At 40.2% G+C, this 23,132-nt stretch overlaps 1 protein-coding gene across 1 annotated transcript; it reads left to right on the top strand.

Annotated features, from left to right (window-relative positions):
* The first annotated feature begins 14,319 nt into the window (after positions 1-14,319).
* LOC311045863 (uncharacterized protein) lies at positions 14,320-22,329 on the top strand. The gene is made up of 6 exons (XM_084057921.1): positions 14,320-14,326; positions 14,923-14,955; positions 15,994-16,194; positions 18,381-18,457; positions 19,480-19,523; positions 21,755-22,329. Exons 3-6 carry the CDS (start codon positions 16,002-16,004, stop codon positions 21,819-21,821), a joined length of 381 nt encoding a protein of 126 aa, XP_083914047.1. The 5' UTR covers positions 14,320-14,326; positions 14,923-14,955; positions 15,994-16,001; the 3' UTR covers positions 21,822-22,329.
* The last annotated feature ends 803 nt before the right edge of the window (positions 22,330-23,132 follow it).

Below are 23,132 nucleotides of genomic sequence, written 5' to 3'. Positions count from 1 at the left end.
ATAGACTATGAAATTGCCTCTGCGCAAGAGTACTGCTGAAAGCTCACACGATTCTATGACTCCTGAATGGGTAGCCACTTCTAGTGTGGTGCTCTGATCCGTGTCAGTATAGGCTACTGTCACATACGTAACGGCGGATCGTTAAGGCCGCATACAAGATAAAGCCATGGATGGCTGGCTGTCATGCTGCCTCTCTCACAGCTCTTTGGAGTTTATTTTCTTATAGTTGACACACAGACAGACACATGCATATTATATACCTGTATATAAGAAATAATGCAGTAAAATGTGGACAGGTGAAATGCGGTGGGGTCCCTTGAGTTGACAATTCTAAGGCCAATATTTGCATATGCCTTTGTGGTATAGTAGTAGCATGCTTATAACAAATCTGACCTGAATGTATTTCCCAGCCAACACAATGTTTCTCACGTTTGCTTAAAACTTATCATCTCCTACAAAAATGAGTTAGATTTAAACCAAAGGTAAGGAAGGAAGACTCTTACTACGATTGCTGCAGGTTTCAAAACCTAGTTATCAGTATTACACACAGAAACACTGCAACTGTTACAGCAATTCAGACTTCAGCAAACAATGTACAACTGAATTTGAAATGAGTAAGAAGCAGTTTTACACATTTGAATGATCAAAACATATTCCATTTCACAGTTATAAAGTCTCCTGAGAGACTGGCAAAAATTGCCATGGCTGACTATATTTCAAGTCATCCTGGCGGGGTATTGGGTAAAGTTTTCAACTAGCAATAATCACGTCTCAGTAAAACTTCATAGACTATGAAATTGCCTCTGCGCAAGAGTACTGCTGAAAGCTCACACGATTCTATGACTCCTGAATGGGTAGCCACTTCTAGTGTGGTGCTCTGATCCGTGTCAGTATAGGCTACTGTCACATACGTAACGGCGGATCGTTAAGGCCGCATACAAGATAAAGCCATGGATGGCTGGCTCTCATGCTGCCTCTCTCACAGATATTTGGAGTTTATTTTCTTATAGTTGACACACAGAGAGACACATGCATATTATATACCTGTATATAAGAAATAATGCAGTAAAATGTGGACAGGTGAAATGCGGTGGGGTCCCTTGAGTTGACAATTCTAAGGCCAATATTTGCATATGCCTTTGTGGTATAGTAGTAGTATGCTTATAACAAATCTGACCTGAATGTATTTCCCAGCCAACACATTGTTTCTCACGTGTGCTTAAAAATTATCATCTCCTACAAAAATGAGTTAGATTTAAACCAAAGGTAAGGAAGGAAGACTTTTACTACGATTGCTGCAGGTTTCAAAACCTATAGTTATCAGTATTACACACAGAAACACTGCAACTGTTACAGCAATTCAGACTTCAGCAAACAATGTACAACTGAATTTGAAATGAGTAAGAAGCAGTTTTACACTTTTGAATGATCAAAACATATTCCATTTCACAGTTATAAAGTCTCCTGAGAGACTGGCAAAAATTGCCATGGCTGACTATATTTCAAGTCTTCCTGGCGGGGTATTGGGTAAAGTTTTCAACTAGCAATAATCACGTCTCAGTAGAACTTCATAGACTATGAAATTGCCTCTGCGCAAAGAGTACTGCTGAAAGCTCACATGATTCTATGACTCCTGAATGGGTAGCCACCTCTAGTGTGGTGCTCTGATCCATGTCAGTAAAGGCTACTGTCACATACGTAACGGCGGATCGTTAAGGCCGCATACAAGATGAAGCCATGGATGGCTGGCTGTCATGCTGCCTCTCTCACAGCTCTTTGCAGAAACACTGCAACTGTTACAGCAATTCATACTTCAGCAAACAATGTACAACTGAATTTGAAATGAGTAAGAAGCAGTTTTACACATTTGAATGATCAAAACATATTCCATTTCACAGTTATAAAGTCTCCTGAGAGACTGGCAAAAATTGCCATGGCTGACTATATTTCAAGTCATCCTGGCGGGGTATTGGGTAAAGTTTTCAACTAGCAATAATCACGTCTCAGTAGAACTTCATAGACTATGAAATTGCCTCTGCGCAAGAGTACTGCTGAAAACTCACACGATTCTATGACTCCTGAATGGGTAGCCACTTCTAGTGTGGTGCTCTGATCCGTGTCAGTATAGGCTACTGTCACATACGTAACGGCGGATCGTTAAGGCCGCATACAAGATAAAGCCATGGATGGCTGGCTCTCATGCTGCCTCTCTCACAGATCTTTGGAGTTTATTTTCTTATAGTTGACACACAGACAGACACATGAATATTATATACCTGTATATAAGAAATAATGCAGTAAAATGTGGACAGGTGAAATGCGGTGGGGTCCCTTGAGTTGACAATTCTAAGGCCAATATTTGCATATGCCTTTGTGGTATAGTAGTAGCATGCTTATAACAAATCTGACCTGAATGTATTTCCCAGCCAACACATTGTTTCTCACGTTTGCTTAAAACTTATCATCTCCTACAAAAATGAGTCAGATTTAAACCAAAGGTGAGGAAGACTCTTACTACGATTGCTGCAGGTTTCAAAACCTAGTTATCAGTATTACACACAAAAACACTGCAACTGTTACAGCAATTCAGACTTCAGCAAACAATGTACAACTGAATTTGAAATGAGTAAGAAGCAGTTTTACACATTTGAATGATGAAAACATATGTCATTTCACAGTTATAAAGTCTCCTGAGAGACTGGCAAAAATTGCCATGGCTGACTATATTTCAAGTCATCCTGGCGGGGTATTGGGTAAAGTTTTCAACTAGCAATAATCACGTCTCAGTAGAACTTCATAGACTATGAAATTGCCTCTGCGCAAGAGTACTGCTGAAAGCTCACATGATTCTATGACTCCTGAATGGGTAGCCACTTCTAGTGTGGTGCTCTGATCCATGTCAGTATAGGCTACTGTCACATACGTAACGGCGGATCGTTAAGGCCGCATACAAGATGAAGCCATGGATGGCTGGCTGTCATGCTGCCTCTCTCACAGCTCTTTGCAGAAACACTGCAACTGTTACAGCAATTCAGACTTCAGCAAACAATGTACAACTGAATTTGGAATGAGTAAGAAGCAGTTTTACACATTTGAATGATCAAAACATATTCCATTTCACAGTTATAAAGTCTCCTGAGAGACTGGCAAAAATTGCCGAGGCTGCCTATATTTCAAGTCATCCTGGCGGGGTATTGGGTAAAGTTTTCAACTAGCAATAATCACGTCTCAGTAAAACTTCATAGACTATGAAATTGCCTCTGCGCAAGAGTACTGCTGAAAGCTCACACGATTCTATGACTCCTGAATGGGTAGCCACTTCTAGTGTGGTGCTCTGATCCGTGTCAGTATAGGCTACTGTCACATACGTAACGGCGGATCGTTAAGGCCGCATACAAGATAAAGCCATGGATGGCTGGCTGTCATGCTGCCTCTCTCACAGCTCTTTGGAGTTTATTTTCTTATAGTTGACACACAGACAGACACATGCATATTATATACCTGTATATAAGAAATAATGCAGTAAAATGTGGACAGGTGAAATGCGGTGGGGTCCCTTGAGTTGACAATTCTAAGGCCAATAATATAGCTGCAAGCAGCGATAATACGGGGACAGTGAATAGAGAGAGAGAGAGACATGGAAACGGAATAGATTGAAGAGAGAGAGAGTGACATGGAAACAATAGATTGATGAGAGAGAGAGATGGAAACATAATGGTTTGATTGGACATCTCAACCTACTGCCATTAACAGGATTCGAACTCTCAACCTTCAGACTAATAGGCTGCAACACTACCTATAGTGCTATAGCTTTGTCCAGGCTGATATTGTCTGTTGAAGATCATAAACTCTTGCCTTCTTTCATGAACCAAGCCCCTGTTTCACTAACACTAAGATCACTCGTTCACAAGCCATTTACCAATGAAGAAATTGTACATCTCCTCAGAACCAAAACTAATGAAAGTAGCCGATCTACAAGCTCACAAACCATGAAAAGTTGTGAGATTGTAGATCAGCTATTTTCAGAATGAAGTATGTCATACGTAAAAAACGTACTCTCAAATAAGCATTTCAGGTTATCTTTACCATTTGCACATGTATTCATTGATACAGTCATGTTGTTTGCAATTCAACTTAAATTAAGTCTACATCAAGTGAGGCTTGAACTGGCGACCTTGAGATTGTGAGGCATTCATTTAAGGGAGACGCCATTGGCCCAACAGGCAAGTAACTGTGAAAAAGGAGATCACACAGATGATACAGTTTCACGCAAATAGCTGAAAAATCCTGGGTTTAAGTGTTTTTCAAACTGCTCAAAATTGCGGACAATCTAAGGGCGGAGCTTAATGGTCAAATCGATACGTGTGTTCCTCATGAGTCAAGGCACATGTGTAAGCAAGTTTCACGACTTTCGGCCAAACGAGGCATGACTTATGCCTGTTTAAAGTCTGCATTTTCAAAAAATTGCTATAGCGCCCCCTTTTGGCCAATTGGAGTAAGATTGGTTTCAGTGATATTTGGAATGACCCTGTACATTTCTGCAAAGTTTCAAAGAAATGTGAGTCTGCATGTATGTTTTAGGCACAGATGAATACTTTTCATAAAACTGTAATAGTTAAAATCTATCTCCTCCTGGGATTTTTGAGCAATCTGCACGAAACGTTTACCACTTGAACTTTGGACCTCTGCCTACAAAAATTTCCAACGGATTTTCCATAAGTGAAAAAATTGCAGAAGTTAGAAGCCAATGACTGTTTTTCATATAATTCAAAATGGTGGGAGATCTAAAGGTCAGAGGTCAAAAGTCAGACCACGAAAGTTGTCGGGCATGAAGAGACGCATGTGTGTATCGAAGTTTCATGGTTATAGGTCAAACAGGGCATGAGTTGTACCTGTTCAAAGTTGGCACTTTCAATTGAGTGCTATAGCGCCACCCTTTGACGAATGAGTGTGAGAATTATTTCTTGGTAGTTTTTCATGAGCATCTACCATATGGCCGAGTTTCGTAAAAAGCGTATGCACGGTTAAGCCAGAACTGGCAAAAACAAGTATTTTTCAAACTGCTCAAAATTGCGGAAAATCTAAGGGCGGAGCTTAATGGTCAAATCGATACGTGTGTTCCTCATGAGTCAAGGCACATGTGTAAGCAAGTTTCACGACTTTCGGCCAAACGAGGCATGACTTATGCCTGTTTAAAGCAGGGGTTCTCAACCTTTTCAGGCCGCGACCCCCAAAATAATGATATTATTTCCCGCGACCCCCCGCGTGCACGCGTGCGGTCCCGTTCGCACGCGCGAAGGTTATTTAATTATAATAGGTTATTTGATAATTGTTTATTTTCAAAACATTTTTGCAAAAAGTGGGTAAATTGAGTAAATTAACTGATAAAACATGAATTAATGATAACATAACAAAAATATTTTGTTAAAAAAAAAAAAAAAAAACTTTTTTTTTTTTTTTTTTTCAAATTCACCAAAAAATCTGGCGACCCCCCCAAATTATTTGGCGACCCCCCTGGGGGTCGCGACCCCCAGGTTGAGAACCACTGGTTTAAAGTCTGCCTTTTCAAAAAATTGCTATAGCGCCCCCTTTTGGCCAATTGGAGTAAGATTGGTTACAGTGATATTTGGAATGACCCTGTACATTTCTGCAAAGTTTCAAAGAAATGTGAGTCTGCATGTATGTTTTAGGCACAGATGAATAATTTTCATAAAACTGTAATAGTTAAAATCTATCTCCTCCTGGGATTTTTGAGCAATCTGCACGAAACGTTTAGCACTTGAACCTTGGACCACTGCCTACAAAAATTTCCAACGGATTTTCCATAAGTGAAAAAATGCAGAAGTTAGGAGCCAATGACTGTTTTTCATATAATTCAAAATGGTGGGATATCTAAAGGTCAGAGGTCAAAAGTCAGAGGGTGAAAGTTGTTCAGCATGAGGAGACGCATATGTGTATCCAAGTTTCATGGCTGTAGGTCAAACAGGGCATGAGTTGTACCTGGTCAAAGTTGGCATTTTCAATTGAGTGCTATAGCGCCACCTTTGGACCTTTGGTTTTTCATGACCATCTACCATATGGCCGAGTTTCGTAAAAAGCGACAGCGCGGTTCAGCCAGAACTGCGAAAAGTGGCAGAAGAAGAAGAAGAAGAAGAAGAAGAAGAAGTGACAGAATACTGCCAATAACAATACGTGTACAGAGCAGAGCTCTGTCCCCGTAATTTGCATATGCCTTTGTGGTATAGTAGTAGCATGCTTATAACAAATCTGACCTGAATGTATTTCCCAGCCAACACATTGTTTCTCACGTTTGCTTAAAACTTATCATCTCCTACAAAAATGAGTTAGATTTAAACCAAAGGTAAGGAAGGAAGACTCTTACTACGATTGCTGCAGTTTTCAAAACATAGTTATCAGTATTACACACAGAAACACTGCAACTGTTACAGCAATTCAGACTTCAGCAAACAATGTACAACTGAATTTGAAATGAGTAAGAAGCAGTTTTACACATTTGAATGATGAAAACATAAGTCATTTCACAGTTATAAAGTCTCCTGAGAGACTGGCAAAAATTGCCATGGCTGACTATATTTCAAGTCATCCTGGCGGGGTATTGGGTAAAGTTTTCAACTAGCAATAATCACGTCTCAGTAAAACTTCATAGACTATGAAATTGCCTCTGCGCAAGAGTACTGCTGAAAGCTCACACGATTCTATGACTCCTGAATGGGTAGCCACTTCTAGTGTGGTGCTCTGATCCGTGTCAGTATAGGCTACTGTCACATACGTAACGGCGGATCGTTAAGGCCGCATACAAGATAAAGCCATGGATGGCTGGCTGTCATGCTGCCTCTCTCACAGCTCTTTGGAGTTTATTTTCTTATAGTTGACACACAGACAGACACATGCATATTATATACCTGTATATAAGAAATAATGCAGTAAAATGTGGACAGGTGAAATGCGGTGGGGTCCCTTGAGTTGACAATTCTAAGGCCAATATTTGCATATGCCTTTGTGGTATAGTAGTAGCATGCTTATAACAAATCTGACCTGAATGTATTTCCCAGCCAACACATTGTTTCTCACGTTTGCTTAAAACTTATCATCTCCTACAAAAATGAGTTAGATTTAAACCAAAGGTATAAGGTAGGAAGACTTTTACTACGATTGCTGCAGGTTTCAAAACCTAGTTATCAGTATTACACACAGAAACACTGCAACTGTTACAGCAATTCAGACTTCAGCAAACAATGTACAACTGAATTTGAAATGAGTAAGAAGCAGTTTTACACATTTAAATGATCAAAACATATTCCATTTCACAGTTATAAAGTCTCCTGAGAGACTGGCAAAAATTGCCATGGCTGACTATATTTCAAGTCATCCTGGCAGGGTATTGGGTAAAGTTTTCAACTAGCAATAATCACGTCTCAGTAGAACTTCATAGACTATGAAATTGCCTCTGCGCAAGAGTACTGCTGAAAGCTCACACGATTCTATGACTCCTGAATGGGTAGCCACTTCTAGTGTGGTGCTCTGATCCGTGTCAGTATAGGCTACTGTCACATACGTAACGGCAGATCGTTAAGACTGCATACAAGATAAAGCCATGGATGGCTGGCTGTCATGCTGCCTCTCTCACAGCTCTTTGCAGAAACACTGCAACTGTTACAGCAATTCAGACTTCAGCAAACAATGTACAACTGAATTTGAAATGAGTAAGAAGCAGTTTTACACATTTGAATGATCAAAACATATTCCATTTCACAGTTATAAAGTCTCCTGAGAGACTGGCAAAAATTGCCATGGCTGACTATATTTCAAGTCATCCTGGCAGGGTATTGGGTAAAGTTTTCAACTAGCAATAATCACGTCTCAGTAAAACTTCATAGACTATGAAATTGCCTCTGCGCAAGAGTACTGCTGAAAGCTCACACGATTCTATGACTCCTGAATGGGTAGCCACTTCTAGTGTGGTGCTCTGATCCGTGTCAGTATAGGCTGCTGTCACATACGTAACGGCGGATCGTCAAGGCCGCTTACAAGATAAAGCCATGGATGGCTGGCTGTCATGCTGCCTCTCTCACAGCTCTTTGGAGTTTATTTTCTTATAGTTGACACACAGACAGACACATGCATATTATATACCTGTATATAAGAAATAATGCAGTAAAATGTGGACAGGTGAAATGCGGTGGGGTCCCTTCAGTTGACAATTCTAAGGCCAATATTTGCATATGCCTTTGTGGTATAGTAGTAGCATGCTTATAACAAATCTGACCTGAATGTATTTCCCAGCCAACACATTGTTTCTCACGTTTGCTTAAAACTTATCATCTCCTACAAAAATGAGTTAGATTTAAACCAAAGGTAAGGAAGGAAGACTCTTACTACGATTGCTGCAGGTTTCAAAACCTAGTTATCAGTATTACACACAGAAACACTGCAACTGTTACAGCAATTCAGACTTCAGCAAACAATGTACAACTGAATTAGAAATGAGTAAGAAGCAGTTTTACACATTTGAATGATGAAAACATATGTCATTTCACAGTTATAAAGTCTGAGAGACTGGCAAAAATTGCCATGGCTGACTATATTTCAAGTCATCCTGGCGGGGTATTGGGTAAAGTTTTAAACTGGCAATAATCACGTCTCAGTAGAACTTCATAGACTATGAAATTGCCTCTGCGCAAGAGTACTGAGCTCACATGATTCTATGACTCCTGAATGGGTAGCCACTTCTAGTGTGGTGCTCTGATCCATGTCAGTATAGGCTACTGTCACATACGTAACGGCGGATCGTTAAGGCCGCATACAAGATGAAGCCATGGATGGCTGGCTGTCATGCTGCCTCTCTCACAGCTCTTTGCAGAAACACTGCAACTGTTACAGCAATTCAGACTTCAGCAAACAATGTACAACTGAATTTGAAATGAGTAAGAAGCAGTTTTACACATTTGAATGATCAAAACATATTCCATTTCACAGTTATAAAGTCTCCTGAGAGACTGGCAAAAATTGCCATGGCTGACTATATTTCAAGTCATCCTGGCGGGGTATTGGGTAAAGTTTTCAACTAGCAATAATCACGTCTCAGTAAAACTTCATAGACTATGAAATTGCCTCTGCGCAAGAGTACTGCTGAAAGCTCACACGATTCTATGACTCCTGAATGGGTAGCCACTTCTAGTGTGGTGCTCTGATCCGTGTCAGTATAGGCTACTGTCACATACGTAACGGCGGATCGTTAAGGCCGCATACAAGATAAAGCCATGGATGGCTGGCTCTCATGCTGCCTCTCTCACAGATCTTTGGAGTTTATTTTCTTATAGTTGACACACAGACAGACACATGCATATCATATACCTGTATATAAGAAATAATGCAGTAAAATGTGGACAGGTGAAATGCGGAGGGGTCCCTTGAGTTGACAATTCTAAGGCCAATATTTGCATATGCCTTTGTGGTATAGTAGTAGCATGCTTATAACAAATCTGACCTGAATGTATTTCCCAGCCAACACATTGTTTCTCACGTTTGCTTAAAACTTATCATCTCCTACAAAAATGAGTTAGATTTAAACCAAAGGTAAGGAAGGAAGACTTTTACTACGATTGCTGCAGGTTTCAAAAGCTAGTTATCAGTATTGCACACAGAAACACTGCAACTGTTACAGCAATTCAGACTTCAGCAAACAATGTACAACTGAATTAGAAATGAGTAAGAAGCAGTTTTACACATTTGAATGATGAAAACATATGTCATTTCACAGTTATAAAGTCTGAGAGACTGGCAAAAATTGCCATGGCTGACTATATTTCAAGTCATCCTGGCGGGGTATTGGGTAAAGTTTTAAACTGGCAATAATCACGTCTCAGTAGAACTTCATAGACTATGAAATTGCCTCTGCGCAAGAGTACTGAGCTCACATGATTCTATGACTCCTGAATGGGTAGCCACTTCTAGTGTGGTGCTCTGATCCATGTCAGTATAGGCTACTGTCACATACGTAACGGCGGATCGTTAAGGCCGCATACAAGATGAAGCCATGGATGGCTGGCTGTCATGCTGCCTCTCTCACAGCTCTTTGCAGAAACACTGCAACTGTTACAGCAATTCAGACTTCAGCAAACAATGTACAACTGAATTTGAAATGAGTAAGAAGCAGTTTTACACATTTGAATGATCAAAACATATTCCATTTCACAGTTATAAAGTCTCCTGAGAGACTGGCAAAAATTGCCATGGCTGACTATATTTCAAGTCATCCTGGCGGGGTATTGGGTAAAGTTTTCAACTAGCAATAATCACGTCTCAGTAAAACTTCATAGACTATGAAATTGCCTCTGCGCAAGAGTACTGCTGAAAGCTCACACGATTCTATGACTCCTGAATGGGTAGCCACTTCTAGTGTGGTGCTCTGATCCGTGTCAGTATAGGCTACTGTCACATACGTAACGGCGGATCGTTAAGGCCGCATACAAGATAAAGCCATGGATGGCTGGCTCTCATGCTGCCTCTCTCACAGATCTTTGGAGTTTATTTTCTTATAGTTGACACACAGACAGACACATGCATATCATATACCTGTATATAAGAAATAATGCAGTAAAATGTGGACAGGTGAAATGCGGAGGGGTCCCTTGAGTTGACAATTCTAAGGCCAATATTTGCATATGCCTTTGTGGTATAGTAGTAGCATGCTTATAACAAATCTGACCTGAATGTATTTCCCAGCCAACACATTGTTTCTCACGTTTGCTTAAAACTTATCATCTCCTACAAAAATGAGTTAGATTTAAACCAAAGGTAAGGAAGGAAGACTTTTACTACGATTGCTGCAGGTTTCAAAAGCTAGTTATCAGTATTGCACACAGAAACACTGCAACTGTTACAGCAATTCAGACTTCAGCAAACAATGTACAACTGAATTTGAAATGAGTAAGAAGCAGTTTTACACATTTGAATGATCAAAACATATTCCATTTCACAGTTATAAAGTCTCCTGAGAGACTGGCAAAAATTGCCATGGCTGACTATATTTCAAGTCATCCTGGCGGGGTATTGGGTAAAGTTTTCAACTAGCAATAATCACGTCTCAGTAGAACTTCATAGACTATGAAATTGCCTCTGCGCAAGAGTACTGCTGAAAGCTCACATGATTCTATGACTCCTGAATGGGTAGCCACTTCTAGTGTGGTGCTCTGATCCATGTCAGTATAGGCTACTGTCACATACGTAACGGCGGATCGTTAAGGCCGCATACAAGATGAAGCCATGGATGGCTGGCTGTCATGCTGCCTCTCTCACAGCTCTTTGGAGTTTATTTTCTTATAGTTGACACACAGACAGACACATGCATATTATATACCTGTATATAAGAAATAATGCAGTAAAATGTGGACAGGTGAAATGCGGTGGGGTCCCTTGAGTTGACAATTCTAAGGCCAATATTTGCATATGCCTTTGTGGTATAGTAGTAGCATGCTTATAACAAATCTGACCTGAATGTATTTCCCAGCCAACACATTGTTTCTCACGTTTGCTTAAAACTTATCATCTCCTACAAAAATGAGTTAGATTTAAACCAAAGGTAAGGAAGGAAGACTCTTACTACGATTGCTGCAGGTTTCAAAACCTATAGTTATCAGTATTACACACAAAAACACTGCAACTGTTACAGCAATTCAGACTTCAGCAAACAATGTACAACTGAATTTGAAATGAGTAAGAAGCAGTTTTACACATTTGAATGATCAAAACATATTCCATTTCACAGTTATAAAGTCTCCTGAGAGACTGGCAAAAATTGCCATGGCTGACTATATTTCAAGTCATCCTGGCGGGGTATTGGGTAAAGTTTTCAACTAGCAATAATCACGTCTCAGTAGAACTTCATAGACTATGAAATTGCCTCTGCGCAAGAGTACTGCTGAAAGCTCACACGATTCTATGACTCCTGAATGGGTAGCCACTTCTAGTGTGGTGCTCTGATCCGTGTCAGTATAGGCTACTGTCACATATGTAACGGCGGATCGTTAAGGCCGCATACAAGATAAAGCCATGGATGGCTGGCTCTCATGCTGCCTCTCTCACAGATCTTTGGAGTATATTTTCTTATAGTTGACACACAGACAGACACATGAATATTATATACCTGTATATAAGAAATAATGCAGTAAAATGTGGACAGGTGAAATGCGGTGGGGTCCCTTGAGTTGACAATTCTAAGGCCAATATTTGCATATGCCTTTGTGGTATAGTAGTAGTATGCTTATAACAAATCTGACCTGAATGTATTTCCCAGCCAACACATTGTTTCTCACGTTTGCTTAAAACTTATCATCTCCTACAAAAATGAGTCAGATTTAAACCAAAGGTAAGGAAGACTCTTACTACGATTGCTGCAGGTTTCAAAACCTAGTTATCAGTATTACACACAGAAACACTGCAACTGTTACAGCAATTCAGACTTCAGCAAACAATGTACAACTGAATTTGAAATGAGTAAGAAGCAGTTTTACACATTTGAATGATGAAAACATATGTCATTTCACAGTTATAAAGTCTGAGAGACTGGCAAAAATTGCCATGGCTGACTATATTTCAAGTCATCCTGGCGGGGTATTGGGTAAAGTTTTCAACTAGCAATAATCACGTCTCAGTAGAACTTCATAGACTATGAAATTGCCTCTGCGCAAGAGTACTGCTGAAAGCTCACACGATTCTATGACTCCTGAATGGGTAGCCACTTCTAGTGTGGTGCTCTGATCCGTGTCAGTATAGGCTACTGTCACATACGTAACGGCGGATCGTTAAGGCCGCATACAAGATAAAGCCATGGATGGCTGGCTCTCATGCTGCCTCTCTCACAGATCTTTGGAGTTTATTTTCTTATAGTTGACACACAGACAGACACATGCATATTATATACCTGTATATAAGAAATAATGCAGTAAAATGTGGACAGGTGAAATGCGGTGGGGTCCCTTGAGTTGACAATTCTAAGGCCAATATTTGCATATGCCTTTGTGGTATAGTAGTAGCATGCTTATAACAAATCTGACCTGAATATATTTCCCAGCCAACACATTGTTTCTCACGTTTGCTTAAAACTTATCATCTCCTACAAAATTGAGTTAGATTTAAACCAAAGGTAAGGAAGGAAGACTTTTACTACAACACGGTCTCACTCCGAAAACGTAGCCGGTTGCCTTTTTGTCAGAACCCCGCGACGGAGCCGAATGCCGTCGCTGGACGCCAGCGACGTAATTATGTGCCTTCCACGGTCACTCATAGACATTCATTGAGGTCCAAAGACGACACATTGCGCCGTCACAGGCGGGCCATTGATAATGCATTGGCATTTCAAAACGTGCGTTAAGAAGCTTGTTTGAAATGCACCAGACCACACGCCACCACCCACAAAAACCTGTAAATATTCTGAGTATTTACATACTAGTTTGGTAATTTTTCGATGAGTATTTGTTGAGAACGACACTTTTATTTAACTTTTGTATACCCGTGACGTCACGTCACATTACTTCCGTATATGACTTGATTGACAGTAGTAAAGATCCGATCAAAACTATTTATTTTAATCTAATAGATCTATATAAATGATCTGCTTGTCCACTAATCAATTATTCTGGCACTTAAATGCCTAATGTATGAACAATTCTAGCAATAAATAATTATTTGTAATTTCTTGATTCCTAGCACTCATAAAATCCCGCCTACTGCATCCGGATGTTCACCACGTCCACATACATGAAAACAAACATAACGTTTCCGTATCCGTTCTGAACCGGAAATGTGGTTATAGGCACATTTCACGTTCTGTAAAGGTTCTGGCCTTCTTTTAAAGCTTTTTGAAACAAATAACATCAGTCTTTTGCAGTCGCTTAGGAACAAATAGCAGCATTTATTTTTTCTCAAAACGATTTCATGTTTTTTGTAACATTTAGGACGTAAACAATCATATTGAGGGGCAGTTGTGCAGCAAAAACGTCATTACCAGCGTTGCCAGATTCTGTGAGAGAAACAAGCAACCACTGGTCTAGGAAAACAAGCCCAAAAGAAGCAACTATGGGCCACATGACTCATGAGCACTTCAGACATATACGTCAGCTGCTTGAAAATAGCAGATCTACAAGCTCACAACGTGTCGTGATGCGACGCGTTGTGAGCTTGTAGATCTGCTATTTTCAAATTCATTTTTGGGGGAAATTATAATAAGCATACCTGGCAACACTGGTATGCATATGTGCGTCTATGCCTCCCATGATGCATTGCATTGTTTTTCAACTACATCGCGGTAAGTGAAGTCTTGTTACTTTTTCATTTATTTAATAGAAATACATGTTAAATCTGCACCCCCACCACCACTAAATCATAGAACCACAACACAGGGTTGTTGCTAACATGTTAGGGTGTGTACAGTAGCAAGTTGGTCGGTCTGTATAAGTTTAAAACTGTTTTACAGTGGACATATCCCTAAGCTAACAAGCCATAACAAACAAACACAACAACATGAGCTCGGCTATTTGTGTGTGTCCCTCTTCATTTGTGTGTAGTTATGTATTCTATATGCCATGTTTGTTTGCACAACACTAAAGGCAAAACTAAATGTAATCATTGTTTGTGTTTCCCATTCTGAGTGTACAAATGGATGTTTTATTATGAATAGAATACAAAAGGATCCTATTGAGCCATAGTGCTTTCTTGTGGTTTAAGGGTTTGGCCATTTTTCATATACCCTGTGCTAAGTTTGTTTATAAAGACCAAGAGATCCTGAATATCAGTGCTTAAATTGTTTAGTTACAGAACTGTAAGGGTCCATTTGGTGGCCACTGGAATATTTGATCTTAAGTATTATGCATTTATATCTTCATTTCCCTCCCCCCTTTACAGGTTTCTTTCTTTGTCATTCATCACCTTGTTCCAGTGAGTACCAACAACTTAAAACACAATAACACAACCACACATCTTTAACTCACAGCAAATACATGACAGAAATTGGAATAATGTGTGTTCAGTGTTGGACAAACTAAACAAATGTAGCACTCTATTCTACTAAGTTATTCTTTATTAAAGCTCTCTTACAAAATAAGTAGCTACACTTCTATTTGACTCTGAGTGATTGAATGAAACACAGAACTGTAAATGCTACAAATGGATGCACGTGGATAATTCTCTATGAATACCAACTGTACTCAACTCATTTGGTGTGCTGTTGAATATGTATTGATGTAGCTTTTGTCAACCTGGTGAAGAAAATAGATAGAAACTTGAAAGCTACATCATTCTGAAAATAGTTGTAAAGGTTTTGAATGCCAGACTCTCACTTACATATGTTTTTAATTAAAACATTTGAGTACTTTATCCACCACTGGTTCTACACACCCTGCTTTCAAGTTTAGTCCCATTGTCATACAAAGTGTTTTGTTTTGTGCAGCCATTGTTCTGCAACCTGTTAAGTACTGGGAGCTGATGGTACTGTAGGTGTTGCACGCTATATGAGCAAATCAAATAACAGCATTTATTTTCATTTTATTTATTATTATTTTCTAATCAAACTGATCCCAATCCTGTTTTTTGTTTTGATCCAGATTTGAGTAGGTTTTCCTGATCTCATCAGATATCAGAGTGCTCCCAATCCTGTTTTTTGGTTTTGAACTACCCAAAATCCAATCTAGATAGGGATTAAAAGTTTAATGAGAATTAACACTTTACCCAATTTTATTGTAGGGTTTTATCTTAAATAGCTGATCTAAAAGCTCACAACACATTGCTATGCAACATGTTGTGAGCTTGACGATCTGCTATTTCTGAATAGCAAATTAATATAATTTGGGGTCCTTGACATTAAACATTTACAGTGCCACAGCCAGAAGAGTGTATTTGGTTCCTTCTGTACATTCTTACAATTATTATGAATAAATACATTGTGTAAAATTCTGGTTATTTTCTTTGTCTCAACAGTTCCAAAAATGACACGACCGAAGAAAAAGACATGTCCCAAATGCCAAGCCAATATGGAGGCCAGGAGGATGTCCTGTGGGACATGTTATTCTCTCCAATCAAAACCAGCAGTGGCTGCCAAAGTACTCAAGTATGGCCCAGAGTGGGCCAAAAGAATTGTTAAAGACAAGAATGTGTCTCGCCAAGTGGACAATATGTGCAGTAAGTAAAACTATACGTAGATCCTTCTAAAAATCATGTAAAAGTTGTAAGAAAATATATATTTTTACCTTGATGATTATTATATCAATACAGCTCATGAATAAATCTCAAAATATTAGAATATTACATAAGACCAATCATATAAACAATTTATAATATAGAAATATCAACCATCTTCAAGGTATGTTAATTTATGGACTCAATACAGTATTTTTAGGTTGGCTCAGACAGGGTGCCTTTTTTCCATGTGAATAATCGCATCCTGTGTGCAGTGGCCTTTATAGTGTCCCCCCCCCCCAGCTGTCAGCTTATTACATGGTCTTAGCTAGGTAGGTAGGTACTTTATTCTTCCCCGAGGGGAAAGGCAGCTCTCATAGAGACATCAATAAAAACACATTAGATGAAACAAAAAAAATGAATAATAAATAAATATGCATCTAAGCATCGTCAACCTACAATATTAAGAAGACAGACCAAACACTACTCAAGAGTCCGATGGCTTGCATCCCACATCCCCCATCCTAATCAGCCTGATCAAGCCAACCAGATGAGGACTTGTACAGTCTTATTGCTGCAGGCAGAAAATATCTCCTATAGCGCTCCTTCTTGCAACTTGGGACTGACTGTTACATGTAACAGTCTGTTGCTGAAGGAGCTTTTCTGCCCTGCCACAGTAGTAGGGAAGGAGAGGGATTGTCCATGATGGCCACAGTATCCAAAGTGGTACCGAGGACAGAACCAGCTTGATTCAGCCTCCTGCTGTCGCCTTCCTTGATACTACCCCTCCAACATACCGCCGCATACAGTACTGCGCTGGCCACTACTGATTGATAGAACATGTTCAGCAGAGTCCTACACACCAAAGGAGCAGGTGGTTCTGTTTGCACCACCTGACAAAGCTGTTCACCAGTCCTCTGTACTCCATCTCTTAACCTCTACTGACACATGCCACAATAGCTGAATCATATTCTGCATATTTCTGCAAAGGACAAGTTGCTGGACTTATATACTTGGCTGTCCTGTATATTGCTATTCTGTGTTAAATGTTTGTTTTTATGTGAATATAAATGAATGTGTTAGTGTCATCCACATTGGCTTTTAAATGTTTTTATTTTATTTGTTTTTGTGAGCTTGCAGATCTGGTATTTTCTGCATCCAAGTATGTCATATGTTGTAGTATAAATGAGGCTTTTAAGAGTTTCAGAAATGAATGACTTAGACGTGTTCCCAGAGAACATATAGGTTATCCCGGTCTGAATGGGTTGTGTACATTCATTGAAATTAGCCAAACTATAATTATTGTCAGCGAAGATTTGTAGTGTAGAGTGGCAACAGGAGGGGGCCTAGTATAGAGCACTTTGGAATCAACTAAGTATAGGTTTTAAGTGGTTAGGCACTTAAACCCTATATACTTTGTTGACTGGAGTCCCCCATGGATTTGTACTTGTTCCCTTTACACCCAATCACTACAGCATCACTAAAGACACATAGATTTGGCTAATTTGCCCAATTTTTGTCCACAGCTAGGCGTTTATCTTGTGCTGCTTGTTGTGACTCTGGCATAGTTCTACAACTTAACAGCATTACCCCACATTGTCATTGTTTTATAGTAAGACATTATGATGTCACGTGAAGGCTTGACCAATCATGGAGACACCTAGCCTGGGATCCAGCCTGATTCGCTACGTTCGGCGGACTTTTTTCTCTCTCTCCGCTTATCAGTCTGGAATGCCTCCTATCTCCAAGGGAGGCGGGACATGACAAACGTTTCGAGTCGTGCCGTGGCTTCTGATTGGTCTGTGGTGCGGGGCGGGACAAAAAAAACAGTGGGATCGTTGTGATTCGTCATTCGTTTGAACAACATCCAATCAGCAACGACGTTGCCTAACGTAACATATGTAGTTCCAGTGTAGTTCTGCAAAACGAGTCAATGGGGTGCGTTCCAGACTGAGAAGCGAAGAGAGAAAAAAAAGTCCGCCGAACGTAGCGAAGCAGGCTGGATACCAGGCTAGGAGACACCACCCTTTCCCCTCTGATGGGCTATGGGCATAAACAGCCCCTCTCTGATTGGCTATGGGCATAAACACAGATGCATAGAGATTCAGAAAATGTATAGATAGATGTAAAATACTGCTGACATTTACAAAGCATCATGGCTTAATGAACTTGTCTTTTCATCCTTCAAGTTTACAAGAAATGTTCCCAGATGAAAAGGTCCCAGGTCTACCCATATAAGGAGATAACAGGGAGAAGGACAAATGAGGTAAAAAAATATAGAACCCTATCTGTCTGTGTGTGTGTCTCTCTCTCTCTCTCTGCACACACACACACACACACACACACACACACACACACACACACACACACACACACACACACACACACACACACACACACACACACACACACACACACACACACACACACACAGGCTACATACACACACATAGGGGACATTTCTGTTTGGTCGATTATTGCTCTATTGTAACAAAGGTTCTTGGCAATAACTGTTATACCGTTGGGACGCATGTTTATTTACTATTTAAATGGTTCCCCATTTGTAGTGAAGATGCAATTATGGGATGAGCATTTATGGGTTGTGGCCACTAAAAATGTGACAAATCAGTCAGGGGGTCAGGGTTCCTACAAGGGTTTATTAAAACAACCCACTGTTCCAGTAAGTTAACTTCACGTCACCAGGCTTTCTGCTTTTCAATAGTGTGAGGAACTGTGAGGTCATTTTACTGCTCAGTGCTCAGATCCTGTTCAGACTACTTTCACCAGTAATTTGCACAAACCAGTTCTACACAAAGAGAGGCCGTTTCTGTACCCGCTCTAGACTCCAAAAAGTCCTGATGCTATCGCACATCACAATGGTTTGATGTGCAGATGGCGATTTAATAGACATCGTCCAAGGCTAATAGTCTCACAGTGTATAGATAAAGGAAGCAGGGAGAGTATTGGAGCAAAGGTCTGACCTGCCCAGGAATCAACCTGGGGACTCAGTGTCAGGCGGTAGTATTTCCCATAACCACTTGGCTGTCGGCCCCACAGAACCATGTTAATTTGTATATTTGTCTTAAGGCTGATCATGACTGAGACAAGCAAAGGTACTAAAAATAATGGCATACCTTACCCAGTGATTTCTTATACTGTGTGTGTGTGTGTGTGTGTGTGTGTGTGTGTGTGTGTGTGTGTGTGTGTGTGTGTGTGTGTGTGTGTGTGTGTGTGTGTGTGTGTGTGTGTGTGTGTGTGTGTGTGTGTGTGTGTGTGTTTGTTTTTTAGGGCAACAAAGAAGTGTTGGTGCATTGGGCGCCTTGTCCTGCATGGTAAGACATTTTTGATATTATTCAATTGACACTATTTGCCCTACCAGAGGCAGTTGTTTCTGGTTGATCCCACAATTCTTTCTTCCCTCTCAAATTTGCCTTACTATTTAGGAAGGTTACACCTCATCTGTGTGGTGTTGCAGACCTGCCGATGGCCCACATTTTCACATCAAAGTACGCTGGTACAACGTGTCCAGTTAAAGTAGGCAAAATGAAAAGCTGACGACCTAACTTCCAGGTGCTTTTATCTCTCTCCCTCACTCTCTGCTGTGTGCTGTTCAGCGTAGAGCTTAAGATCTCAGCCCGAGGCCGACGGGTCTGCGCGGCGAGGGCTGGGCCGGGCCCAATTGGTCACGTATTTGTCGGGCATTGGGTTGGGTCACTTTTTGCCAGATCTGAAAGGTATGGCCTACACGAGCCTTTGTCACCATTTTGTCCATACATGGTATGTCTGGTTGTGGTTAGGTTTCTTCTGCATGAATAAATAGGCACAGACTACATGGTATGTCTGGTTGTGGTTAGGTTTCTTTGTCGGGTTGTGGTTAGGTTTCATCTGCATGAATAAATAGGCACAGACTACTCATGACATCACTATTATGTTACAAGTATAAATACAGATGGTATATATAAAACGTAAGACAAATATTTCAATTAGACCTTCAATGTCAAATATCCTGAAATATCGATCAATTACATTTTATTATCCATAAATTAGGGTTCCCCCTATCAGCATATCGAACAAAGTTCGATTCATTTAGCAAACCTTGCCGATGGAGTCCATTAAGAGGAAGAGGAAAAGAGAGATAGAACAGGGTACCTCCTTGACTGATGTTGATGTTGATTTGGTCTACCTCCCTAACGTCAAGGAAAAGCACCTTGATTTCTCTGAGATGAAAGGCGAAAGACGAAAGTGAGGGAGACTTCACTTTCGTCTTGAGGGAGACTTTCGTCTCCCTCACTAACGAAAAGCACCTTATGTGAAGTCCGGCTTAGGTCTGGCAGAACCAGGTCTCCTGGTCTTGTTTTTATCAGGCAGGCAAGCGCAGCGCGGTATCATGATGTCTCTGTGACTATGTAAGCTGCGCTCATAACTGTGGCTGTGAGTTATGAGCTACTTGATACAGTTCAGCATGTGTGACTGTGTGCGCTGTGGCGCAACAGTTGAGTGTGTGTGTATGTGGCGGTGGCCGCTGTGGCGTCTGCATGCATGCAGTGCCCAAGTGGAGCGGAGGACATTGTTGAAACCATCCACGGTCACTTTTGTATATCCTAATAATATTATAGACGTGTGAACTTTGTAGCTATAATAGCCTGTACACCTGTTGCCTGATTTAGCGGCGGCCGTCAGCCGTGTTCTCCAGCGAGGCTCCGATGTTTATTGTTCCTTAATTAGGACGGTGCTTGCTACAAGCTGGGTTTTTGTTTATATATAAAGACAGTTGGAAAAGGGTAGAATGACTCTGTTCTTCGAATCACCAATATGTAATGACAAAAATATAAGGCTGCATGCAACAATTATACTTCTTTAGAATGTCAGGCTTCGGGCTGTGTTGGGCTCCAATTGTCAATTATGTATCGTTTCTGTCGGGCTGGGTTGGGCTGGGCTCACATATTTAGGCCCGATTAAAGCTCTAGCTCAGCGTATGGGCTTGATTGGCAGCTGCAGTCCACCGGCCTCAGCAGTTGAATTGGAAGCTTCTGTGTAATTTGCTTGTACAGCTTGAATGTACAGGAAGGTTACAAAATTCACATTGTTGGATTCTAGTAGTTAATGACTGTTAGTCGACTAATGTTATTAATGACTTATCTTTCAGACTTCAGATAGAACTGTGATGGACTGTCTGTCACCAGTACTAGAGTAAATTGTTTTATGAGGAACTAATCTAAATTCACATAAATCAAAATAATGAAATTACCAGAAGTGGAATGTTGGCTGCTATGCTTCTTGTCTTATCTTTTTTACATGTAGGCATTAGGCAATAGACATACATGTGCATTAGGGCTGCATGATACTGATGCAAACACTTTTTCCCCTCGACACCAAATCTCGTCACCAAAAATTGATAATCTACAAACTCACGTCACGTCTCAGTGCGAGGCATTGTGAGGTTGTAGATCTTCTCTTAGAATGTTTCAGGTGGTTAATATAAAAATAAAAGGTGTCCCAGTGCCCCTTTTGAAGACCCATGGGATAAATGAATTTCTCTAAATAATGTATTTATACTTTACAGTGACAAAATCTGGGAAGACACATGGGAACCAGCCAAGAAGTTTCCAGAGGACAGGGCCAACCAGTAACCTCACGCCTAAAGGGTACGGTCCGATGAAAGTATGGCTGCCAGCTGATAACCCTCCCCGTATCCGCCTTCGTCTCACCCGATTGGACAGAGGTGGAAAACCAGCATCTACGCCATACTTTGAAACCACTACATCTCAGAGGACAATATTGTACTTTTACTTTGTGTTAATATTTATTTTGGAGATTTTTTTTATTATTAGAAAACATACATTAACCACTTCAGCCTTATTTCGGCCATTTGAAAATAGTCGATCTACAAGCTCACAATGGGTTGTGTCTTGTAGATCTGCTATTTTCATATTACATTTGGAAACTTGAAATGGGACATTCTGCAAGATGAGCACTTTTAGTTTTGGAATACTTTGGAATACATGCCAATGCTTTTGCACTATTACTCAAGTCACATTTAACAGAGTATATTTCTACATTGCTGTATTGATTCTTTTACTTAAGTGAAACATGTGAGTTCTTCCACTGCCTATTTTGTTCTGTGCAATATGTTTTCTTTGTTTCTTTCTTTGGTGTCATTAAAAGCCTTTTGCACTTTGAATGTTGTTTCTTCCAAGATGTCAATCTATACCAATCAACAGTGATATTAACTGTCTTTTGTCAATGAATGAATGTATCCTAGATATACTGGATATGAGCCAGATACTGTATGTAGGCAATACAGTGTCAGCTGCAGATAGACTATACAACTGTATGGACAGTTGTTTATTCAGACTCATTATCCAAGAAAACATATGTTTTACAAAATGAAATGAAGGTGATGCAAGGAGATACACACTTTTGATAATACATCATTTGCCAACCATGGAAACAATGAGAATTTAAAGCCATACACCCAATAACTTAATGATTCAGACAATGATGATAGTTATCTATAAGAGGGTATGCATCCTATGTCACTCATCTAGACTGTGGCAAAACAAAGCATCATGAAGCTGGAGTTTGGAAGCGCTTGTTTGGAAAATCCTCCTAACTCCTCACTCCTACTGACTCCCCATACCCTCTTTTGTGTGTAGACTGCTAGCCATGCATGAAAATCAATGTTATTTCTATATTCCTGAGGGGTTAACGTGTAGACAATAAACTGAATGGGATCCAGGATTTGAAGCCTGGAGAAGAGGAAGATGCCTCAACAAGTGTTACAGAGAATGACCTGTTTGACAGATTTGTTTTGCATCATAGCCCACAAACAAACAAGGAACAGACTGAGAGGTGTTCGGACCTTTTTGATAAAAGGTAAAATGATTTTCATTTTAAAGCCCAAACCACACCAATGATTTGCGATGCAACTCCTTGCAACT

The sequence above is a fragment of the Gymnoscopelus microlampas genome, assembly GCF_963454915.1.
Source record: "Gymnoscopelus microlampas genome assembly, chromosome: 5".
Lineage (NCBI taxonomy): Eukaryota > Metazoa > Chordata > Actinopteri > Myctophiformes > Myctophidae > Gymnoscopelus > Gymnoscopelus microlampas.
The sequence above is the reverse complement of the archived record's forward strand: the minus strand, read 5'-3'. Positions and strand labels throughout refer to the sequence as shown.

Excerpts from the sequence above, each read along its gene's own strand:
- LOC311045863 (XM_084057921.1), top strand. The coding sequence starts at position 16,002 with ATGACACGACCGAAGAAAAAGACATGTCCCAAATGCCAAGCCAATATG. Across the intron at positions 18,458-19,479 it reads CAGGGAGAAGGACAAATGAG|GGCAACAAAGAAGTGTTGGT; the intron begins GTAAAAAAATAT and ends TTTGTTTTTTAG. Across the intron at positions 19,524-21,754 it reads TGGGCGCCTTGTCCTGCATG|TGACAAAATCTGGGAAGACA; the intron begins GTAAGACATTTT and ends TATACTTTACAG.